General features: G+C 27.7%; 1 protein-coding gene across 1 annotated transcript in view; it reads left to right on the forward strand.

Moving 5' to 3' along the window:
- Positions 1-9,453, forward strand: part of LOC107455575 (glutaminase) — a 55,700-nt gene extending 46,247 nt beyond the window's left edge. The window contains exon 15 of the mRNA XM_016073199.4: positions 887-9,453. Within this exon, the coding sequence (XP_015928685.1) occupies positions 887-1,070 (184 nt within the window). The 3' untranslated portion in view covers positions 1,071-9,453. The remainder of the gene's footprint in view (positions 1-886) is intronic.
- Positions 9,454-11,314: the final 1,861 nt, after the last annotated feature.

The following is an 11,314-nucleotide window of genomic DNA, read 5'->3' on the forward strand; positions in this document are numbered from 1 at the left end:
CGGTTACAATAAAATACATAAGCAAATGATTACATAAAGGTTAAGTAAAAGACGAAGACATGAAAGAATTATATTTCAATAAATTTGAATAAAATTTGTTCTATATGGCTCTGTATTTAATTAAAGATAATTAAAATTCTAAATTATGTTGAAAAACTTAGCTCAACTTTAATGCGTCATTTGGCTGTTAAAGATTACCTGGCACTGTCGTCATATGTCTGGGTATGGTTTGTCTTGGAATGCAAGTACCCAATAGACAAACCTAATCACTGTCACTTTGTTTATGTACCCAAGTGTTACTCATTTTTATGAAACCATATGTTATTTTCAACATTTTGTTGAAATTTTCTGTTGTAGCGTGTTGAAATATTTTACACCGCTGCAAAAATATTCAAATTTGGGATTTGCCTAGTACCAAAGAGAATGCAGTGGCATATTTTCAAGAGTATGGTGAAGCAAGAAACACTGCGGAACTACCCGAAAGCACTTAGATTTGTATTTAAACGAATTTATGTGTCAGCGACTGCGCAAGCATAATGACTTGTTTGTTTGCGCTTTAAAAGCTATCAAGGGTTTTTTGGCCACCAAAATGATTCTAATAATGTGTTTGGTTGGATTCAAGAATAATTCTTTTTATTACACTCTTTTATTAGGTTTTTTTATACTTAAATTTTTTTGTAATATTATTATTATTTGAAAAATTTTAAATCTTTAGAATGTTTATTTTGGAAATTGCTTTTCATTATGATAGCAACAAAGGACTTGCGCATTTTCTCAAGCGTTGACAGGTCGACGGTATAATCCCAAAGTATCCATAACCTTTATTATACCTAGGTTCTAACATGAAGAAAAAATAATTTCATACAACGTTTTTAATTTGTTTCAGATGGGGACACACCCCTCTGGATGAAGCTTATGCTTTCGGACATTCAGAAGTAGCCGAATTCCTGGAAAAATGGGAATCCATGCGGGACGAAGACATAAACAAACTTCAGAACGCAGAAAAACAGAAGACCCGCCGTAAGCTGGAAGATCCATCCTCGACCATCGATGAGAAAATTTTCGAGTGATTTTTCTTCATTGTTGTGATATTATACATAGATTTCAGATTTAAAAAATGCATCTATTTAGTGCCTGTGATGAGTATAAAGACTTTGTTGGTGATAAATTGTATTGAAAAACAAAAAATTAGAATGGTGTTTACACTATGTCCAAACTTTCTTAGATATTGTCCCGTGAGTCGAGAAGTCTTAATTTATTTTTTAGCAGTTATGTGAAAAAGTTAATAATTTGTTCTCATTAAAAGTAGGCAAAGTCTCATAACCAAGACTAGAATATTGATAACTAATGCCCAGATTTTGATGACCTAAAATATCACTAAAAGTGTCCTTAAAAAATTGCAAAAAATGCCTTTAAAATGAAGAAGGAAAAAAAGCCTTGTAAGTAAACAAGAATTTTAATCTAAAGCCCCATTTCTATCCTGAAACTTCATATATATATATTGTATATACACACATATATATAGATTTATATATATAATATAAATGCAGCATACTCTTGATATCTCAAAAACTTTGTTACCATTTTTTTTTTCGAAATAGAAAATAAATTTTTCGGATAAATGGGAATGTAAGTTCATTGTTAACCAATTTTTTTCTATTTAATGAAGAATTATTTTTGTCTTACTTTTAAAAATAAAATTATAATTGGTGTATTTAGACTCTTATAGCCAACTATCATTTATGTTCCCTTACTCTACTTTTTAGAGTATTATTTAAAATATATTCAGTATTGCTATCTGGAAATTTTTTTAAGCGTCCCTTTAACTTTCGAGATATCGAGAGCATACAGTATTAGTAATTGTATTAAAACAAGTACATTAAGGAAAATTAAATGGTAATTTTCATTAAAGTTTGGAATTAATGTTAAACTCAAAATTAACAATAGACTGAAGAAGTAATGAAAACTGTTTTGATACATGTATATTGTTCAACTAAACTCAAAAATAATAATCTGAAACTGGCAAGATTTAGTTAAGATTGGAATGTTTTAAACACACTGTATTTCTTATACAAGCTTTAAGTCAAATTAAGTGTTACAATTATTTGTGACTAGAAATATCAACAGAAATTAAAATTGGTAAAATTTGTAAAAATGAGCTAGTAGTTCTAAAAATTTCAAAATACTGTCCTAAAATTTAAAAAAAATGCTCTAAATGATCTAAAGTGTGAAAAAATGCAAGTGTCATCAAAATCTGAGCTTTATTAATAGCAAAGAAATTCTTAAAAAATGTTTTTAAAAAAAACAGTTCTTTAAAAATGATCAAAAATAAAAACAATGCCTTTTGAATTTTTGATGCCGTGTTTTTTATCAACTTTTTTATTTAAAAACTTATTACTAGTAATTTTGCATTTATAATATTGCTAAAATAATTAAGGTAGTAATTAAAATAAATGTGAAATTAAGGAATAAAAATGTAAGTACCTATTAAAGATAAAATTATTTATTAATCTTTAGTTACAGTCTTCAAAAAATATCAGAACTAATTTATATCAATTTGTTTTTGATATTCTTAAAATGAAAAGAATGTCCTAAAAGCAATTTCTTTTATTGTTAAACACTATTTAACACAAACACTTGTTATCGTAGCATATTTAAAATAAAAGGTTGGTTGTAAAATTTGTAATAACTTTTAAGAAACAAATTGGTTCAGGGGCAAAATGCTCTTAAAATAAAATAAAAGTCATTTAAAATTGATTAAAAAATTACAGTAGAAAATATATAAAAAAATAAATTATAAAAAATGTCTTTAAAAAACAATCAAAAATACTAAGAAAAAATTTCATTTTATCAATATTCTAGCCTCTCTTACTCTCTAAACTCTGAAATGATATCCTCAATAACTCTTAAGAATTACATATAAAAATACTTTAAAAAAATTTTAATTTGTGTTTTTTATTTCAATTTTGCTTAAAAGTTAGAATTTCTTACTAGACTATTGTTATAAAATTATAGAATTAAAACTCAGTGTCTTTTGCTGCATAACTTAAGTTTGGATTATTCCTTTAAGGTGACAGAATTAAATCTTCCATTATTTTCTTCTACTGCAAACTTCAGTGTTGTGGAGACTGCAGAAGATGTTCAGTTATCATTCTAAAATTTTGTACTGATACACTTTTAAGAAATGGTAACTTTTAAGCACTACTTCAAGCTGATCAACAAAATCTATTATTTTTTAGTCTATAATTTTCAGCATTTTTAGTAAAACTTATGGTAATTTGGAACTGAAAATCTCAATACAAAGTTATAAGATTTTGTGTATTTCTTAATCAACAGATAAATTTTCTGCACTACCTGTAAAAACTTTAAGACACTTTTGAATTTCCAACGCACCCCTACTTTCCACATTATTTACTTAACTTTTGTTAGAGCATGCTCTTAACACATATCTTTTAACCTAGTCATCTAAGGTAATGAATTGTTTTGTGCAATTGCAGCAAAAGAATAAGAATTTTTTTAATTTTACATTGAATTTTTAATTTTTGTACTACTATAAACTGCTGGGAAAGGCTTTATATTTGTATGGGTACTTCAGAAATTAATTTTTTGGTATTATATAATAATACATACTTTTTTTTTTTTTTAAATTCTCTTAAACCTCTGAATGATTTCTTATTTTTACATCTGTTTTTGCAAATTTGGGGATCAGCTATTATACTGTACTCTCATTTTTAGTAAAAATCAAGTGCAAAAAATTAACAGATTGAAGAACTTACTTACAAAGAATTGAATGTATGGTCTATTATCAAAGCTTGTAAAAAGATTCTATGTGTGCTTGCAAATTTTCTGCAAATCATGTTTTCACTAAATAAGTGTGGTTGCACTATCCTAAAAGCAATATAAAAAATTAAAAAAACATTTATGTGAAAACTATTTTTAATATATTCATTTCACGAGGCATAAATAATTCTTTATTTAGCATCAAAACATCTTTCAGATTGTTACGGTACACTACCATGTTGAATATATTTATTGAAAAGTGTTTCTGTATTAATATTTTTTAATAAGGTCCTGCTAAAATCTCCTGATAAAAATTTGAAACTTTGGAATAACCTATAATTCCTGGAAATGATTCATAATTTTTCATTTGGAGTTTATTGAGTTTAAATGTAGAATAAAATAAAATCAACTCTGCATTTATTGCCCATAAAATGTAAAATGAACATTTGAAACATGGGGTTGAAGTTCAGCATCCACTAAAATGAAAAGCTTGTGATTTTTAAAACTTTAATATAAACTGACGAAAAAACAAATTTATATACTGGTTAACTTATTCATTCAATATATATTATACTCAATGAGTTAAGTCTGAAAAGTTAGATTTTATTATTTTTGAAAAATTACTTCACACTCAAATGAGTCAATAATTTAAATAGTTATAATTAATATATAACTAGCCTGTAATTTAATTTTTTTTCTCTTTATATTTTAAATTTAATAAATAGTAGAACAGGTCCTCATATGCAGTGAAAAGAAGAAATTAATCATCCAGTTATTACAATAATTTATTATTACTAATTAATTTTTGTAATAACTTGATTACTAATTATTTACTAAAAAGTTGTTTTCTTCAAAACATGATTTTTGGTTGATTTCATTTTACACTGCTTTCATTATTCACTAATTTTAATTTATACATTGTGCATTTAGATTGCTTCGATATATACATTGCTAAAAATGTTATTTTTATTTTATAGATTATAAAAAAATTTTAGTATTAAGATACGACAGTTCTTTTTTTTTCCAAGAGAATTTTGACAAACTTTTTTATAGGAATATTGCTGTAAATTTCAATAAAATTTGTAAAAAATAAAAAAAATTAAGACAAAAATTTTTAGTTTCAAAATCTAACATAGTAACAGTAGTCTTTGCTTAACGTGATTGTCGTTATCAAAAACCATTCTATTAATTTGTATGTCAAAGATCAGTTTCCGTGGTCATTTAATGTTTATATTTATTTTTGAGAAAGTCATCTTTAAGAGGAGAGGAATATGGTGATTGGCTATTAAAGCCATGTTATAATTTTCTTCATGTCTTCAGGAGAGTCTTATGTCTTCCTGTCTTATCTGAACCGAGGACAAGTGTGTCAACATTTTAAGTTTTGCTCACTTCCCTAAGAGTTAAACAACAAGAATAGCAGAAAACGAACTGATTTAAATGAAAGCAAAAGATTGACATTTTAAATGGTTACGATAGATTACCGAAAATGAGGAATGCAATAAAAAGTTGGAGTACAATGCAGTTCTGATGACTTCAAAAATCATGATTAGAAACCATTTTTGAATGATCATCTTAGGAAAAATCGCAGACAATCAACAAAGGGTGTTTTTTACAACTATGTATAATTTATACATTTTATAAGCAATATTATCATCAATGGTATGACAGTCCGGGGTGGGCCTTGGCTTTCTCAAGAACTTTTTTCTAGGCCATCTATCCATCTTAAATTCGGTACGCCCAATTTTCGTGTGCCAACTGGTCTGGCATTGAAAAAAGTTTTTGTGGTACGAACTTCGTCCATTCTGATAGCGTAGCCTGCCCATTTTATTATTTGTCGTTTAATAAAGTTAATAATGTCAAGTTCATTATATGAGTGATAAAGCTCTAGATTTGATCACAAGCAATATACTGTACATAAACATGAGGTGAGGTTGTTTTTTTTTTCCAACTCTACACGTGTGGTTTGAATTGTTAAGTTTCTCTAATTTCGTTATTAGTTTCTCGTTATCAGTTAGTCAATGTTACCAAAATTATTGTTCCAAATGGACTACATTAAGCGGAGACTACTGAACTTGAATTCATAATTTCGAATATATGTTACACTTTAAAACTAACTTTGCAAATCCAGGATTTATAGGTGAACTTATAGAAATCTTGAATCCATGAAACCAAATCTTTGAAATGTCTGAGAGCATAATAAATTTTATATTGTATACTTTTTACAATGCTCAAAATTCTTGATTCGATAATTTTTTTTGTGTTACAGGCCAGTGATAAGAGAATACTGATCATCGTAATTCATTTTGTTTTTTCATAGCACAGTCATTTTATTTGGTTTTTCATTTATCTTAATTTTGTGCAATATTTTAGTTATTTTGTTGTTTACATTATAGATTCCTATTTTAAAAACTTTTTTTTTGTTTACTTTTAGAGTTTTACAATAATGTAGTATTGAATCTCATTAAAAATGTTTTTAGTATATTTTTGTTTAGCATTTATATTATTATTTTTAAGATGGAAAAACCTTGTTTGCTTTTTCTCATTGCTTTCCTTTTTCCTATTTTTAATTAAAACTTAATTTTATCAAACCAATTTTTGTTGTGATATGCTGTTGTAGAAACATATTTATTTCTTCTCAAGTTTGTTTCTAATTTTTATGTAGCTTTTAATTTGAATTTTTATTCTATTCTATCTATTATTCTATTCTATTTCTATTTTAATTTATGTTATTTTTTTCATTTTTGACAATTTCTTCCTTTATTTATTTATTTATTATTATTGCCAAAGCTTAAGATTTTATACCTATTTATTTTACAAATTGCTGTTGATATAGTTTATTTACTGTTGTTGATAAAGTTTATTATATTAAGTGCTTCAGATTTTAATTTCTTCATTCAATTATGTCAGTATTTTATTTTAAAACACAAAACTTGGTTTGCATTTTTTCTATAACCATAACTTTATTTATATTTATAAATGTACTTATATTGTGAAATTACTTTACAATAAAGAAATTTATATGCCTTGATAATTGATAATCAGTCTTCACCATGTAACCCATTTATTTTATTCTTTTAATTGAAAAGCTGATATTCTTTGTGTAAAATATAATTGGAAAAAAAATCCAATTTTTCTTTTACCTCCTGCTTTTCTTTAAAAAAATGTTTTTTTTCTGTTAAAATGAAATATTTTGCTCTTCTATTCAGTTTTTCAATTGTAAAGCTTTATGAACATGGTTTTTTTTTCACATTAAAAAGAAAATGTTGAACATAAGTTATCATTTGCACTGTAGGAAAGCAGGAAATGATAACTTTTACTTCGCTTTCACATAAAATTTCAAATGAAAAACCTAGACTAAGTCTTGCATTTGGATGAGTCAACTCTATAAATTTAATTTCTTTTTTTAAATATGAAATGAAATATCTATTATGTTTTTAAAAAATATGATCTAATAGTTGTATTTTTGTGATGTATATGTTCTTTAAATTTCAGTAGCTTATAACATTTTAAATTGTCAGTGTTACACTATTGCAAAGATAAGTTTACAACCAGCATTATTTTTCCAAATATAATCGATGCTTAATTATTATTAGCTTGCACATTTATTCTTCTTTCTTAAATTTTTTTGTAACTGTGATATTGCTTTCTTCTGCTCTTTCTGTAAAAAATAGTGTTTTCTTTTTATTTTGTAATCATTTTTTACAGGGTAGTCATAAATTGAATAAAACCCCTCAGAGTTACAGATGTAAGATCCTATGTACGACAAAATCGTTACCATAGGCACTCGATCAAAGCTTTTTATTATTCTTCATTGCAATTATTTGATGACTTTTCTAATCAACTGATTAGACTAGCTAGTTGTAACCAACTAGCTTCAAAGTAAACACTTTTGCACTACGTTTCTCAAATCCTTCATTATTTTATATCATCTTCTAATTTTAATCTTGTTCCATGATCTTCATTATTCCAATAAAATACACAAAGTAATAAAAAATAATTATTTGATAGGTATTGTACACCTCTCTTAGATACAATTTAATTTTAATAAATTTAATACGTTCTTTAAAAAGAAAAATTGTTTAGGAAGCAATTAAAAATTATTTTACTTTCTTCTCGTTGCTTGATAAACATAATTGTATATTCATCTTATCATAAAAATTTGAAATTGTTATCTTTGAAAACTGCAGTTGTAATCAATAAAACTTGTGTGTTAATATAGTTGTATGCTAGCCATAAAAGACGACAAATATAAATTATTTTAACTCCACATTATCTCAATAAATACCTATTGTTCCTGTGGTAAAATTTTCACAATTGTATGTTTCGATTAACTTTTTTCAAACTATAATTTGTAATTACCAAAATTATCTCCTTTAACTCTGGCCTAAAATTATAAGTGGGCTATAAGAACAATTTAGAAAGTATATTTTCACTTTTTTTTTCTTAAAAAGGTGAGGAAAATATTTGCTTAGTTTTTAAACAAATTTTTTTTTCCCCTTGAGTTATTCCTAAGACAGCAAGATTTCTGGCTTTTTTAATTTGTATTTCGAATGTTTGCCTTTTTAAAATAAGTATTTTTCATAATAGTTTACCAGATTTGCTTTCACATTTCACTAAACATGAAATACAAGTTGAGATTTTGTTGCAAAAGTGGGAAAAAGATAGTAAAATCTGTTAAATTATGAAGGAAAAAAAGGTGATGGTTTATGACTGCCACATAAAAATTTTTTTTTTAAAAAAACTGAATTTCTAAGCTTTTGTTTATTATTACTACACTGCTGTGTAATTGAAAAAATGTAAATTCTTTACTAGATTCTGAGATAAGTGGCTTGACAACTATTTTCTTTCGAATGCTATTGCTATGAATGCTAAAATATAATTTCAAAACACTGATAAAATAACATTTAGTTTTGGGGGAAATATTTTTAAAATAAGTAGCTTAGCTCAAATCTCAATTTTTTTGTCCCTTACAACATTATTTGCATGTCATTATAAACAAGCAAAAATGCTACTTTAAAACCCATTAAAACTGCTGTTGCACTGTTTTTTTGTAGATTTTGTTCACTGAGCTGATCATTTTACAATGTTTAACACATAAATTATTCAAACTTGTATCTGTAACCTTAATTAATTAATGAGTACACTCTTTGTGTGCGAGGTGGTAGAGAATGTCAGTTCTCAATGCATATTTTTATAATCCGTGTAAAAACTTCGTCCAAAAAATTATGCACATAAGTAATAGTTCTTGTCTGCATTGTCAGCTGTATTGGTTAGTAATTTGGAAATGAAAGAATTCTATGTAGAGGCATGTACTTAAGTTAACCTCATTTATTTAAAGTAGCAGATTAATTTTTGAGAGAAAGAAAATAAAAAACATTTCCAAACTTTGACTATTCATGTCAATTAAGGGCAAAGGATGGATTCACTCTTAGATGCAGTCATTACAGAACACCTTTTTTATATTCAAACTTGTAAACAATATTAATTTATGACTACCCTGTGTCTAGTCCTTTTTAATAACTAGTACTGTTTTTATCTATATATTACTAAACCTTTGTTAAATATGTTTTTTTTTAACCTTTTTAGGTTATTCAAAAAGGTACTAGTCATTTTTAGAAAGAATATTCTTGTTATACTTTGTGGGAAAAAATAAAATTTAAATATGTGGAAGAATGGTTTTTTGGTCAATTAATTTCTAAAATCATTCACTGAAAAGATATCTTTTTAAGTACAAAAAAATAAAAGAATTACCCCTGATAACTTTTGATCTGATTTTCATAGAACAAATTTTAATAGTTCACATGTACCTTAAATATGCTAATTAATTTGTGCGGACAATATTTTAAGTTACGAAAGACACAGAAAATGGAATTTATTTGAATAAACAGAATTTTTAACCCCAAAAATATGTTCCCAATAGTTTGGTCAGAAGAGTGGTCAAAAGTTTGGACCCTTCAACATTAGTTTTATTTTTTGCACATTTTACTATCTCGAAAAGTTTTTAAATTGAACATTTTTTGCTCGCAATTATAAAATATGTTTATTCGAGAATAATTCCATGCAAAAAAAACAATGTTTAATAATTATTTATTATTATGTTTACTAATAGTCAGATTGGTTTTTAATTGTGAGGTATATCATTTCTTACATCATTTTAAAGAATGTGATTTTATATGATAAAATTTGAACAAAATCGGTTGATTAGTTCCTGAAAAATCGCATTTTAAAATAGTGAGTAACAAAAAATATCGTTTGCACAAACTAAGGTTACCCCATCAAGCTATTAAGATAAAGTCTAGTCTAGGTAGACGAAAATCCGCGAAATTTTTTTTTTTTGCCACCAAACATTCTTTTATTAATAAACATGCTAATAATAAATAAAATAATTAATAAATTGGATAAACGAGTAGGCTAATGAAAGCTTTGCAGTAAGACAATGCTTTATTTTTTTACTATTTCTACTTTTGCCTCTGGATTTATTTTAATTAAGTAGCCTTTCCATATGATAGGCTTTCTGCAAACTCTACTCAGTAGCTATCATGTTGCCAAAAGCTAGGTTACAGACTGACGCTGTTTTTTCAACTCGAAGAAGGGATGGACCAATAAGAAGTGGGATTAAGGAGCAGCGTTCTTCCTGAGTGTTATATATACACCGAAGAGCCATTACATTATGACCACCCTCCATCTATAACAATGGGCTCACCGAGTTTTCATGGTTTCTCGCCCAGGAGCAATGTTTTCATGGGGCACATTAGGACCCATAATCCTCATAGAACAATCCCTGAAAAAATTGAACATAGTTCACCCATTCATGGCATAATTTTTTCCTGCGCGGGATGGTGTTTACGAATAGGATAATGCACCATGTCATAAGGGTCGAATCGTCATGGATTGGTTCGAGAACATTCCAGTGACTTTCAAATCGTGTCTTGGCCCCCAAATTCACCTGCCCTTAATCCAATAGAGCATTTCCGGTCCTACTTGGAAAACCAAATTCGCACTGCCACGCTACCCCCTCGCAATGTGAGGGAATTGCAGGACCAGTTGGTGAGCGCTTGGTACCAGATACCTCGGACTACCTATCAGCACCTTGTGGAATCAATGCCAGGGCGGGTGCTAGCGGTTTTGAGGGCTAAAGGTGGTCCTACATGTTATTAGCAGGGTGGTCATAATGTAATGGCTCTTCGGTCTATATATAACCGTTGTTGAACAGCCGACCCAATTTGGGATGTACGATTACTAATATTCATAACTCCATAGTCTTGTCATTTTGAACCCAATCCAGAGGACAAAAGAACTCCTGGATCAAGTATTGAGAGAAATTTACCTTAGTGGAGGACTTTTTGATGCTACTAACCCACATTTGCGTTACATGGAGAGAAGACCACGAGAATCTCCCACAGTTAGTCTGACTGCAAGGATCTAACCTATGCTTCGTCTACCACTGAGGATATTTCCTGTCAGCAATGTAGTCGATGCAAGCCATCGCTGGGATTCAAACCTAGTCACCTCATTGGAAGGTGTACGTCTGGGC

Source organism: Parasteatoda tepidariorum, chromosome 9 (genome assembly GCF_043381705.1).
Source record: "Parasteatoda tepidariorum isolate YZ-2023 chromosome 9, CAS_Ptep_4.0, whole genome shotgun sequence".
Classification (NCBI taxonomy): domain Eukaryota; kingdom Metazoa; phylum Arthropoda; class Arachnida; order Araneae; family Theridiidae; genus Parasteatoda; species Parasteatoda tepidariorum.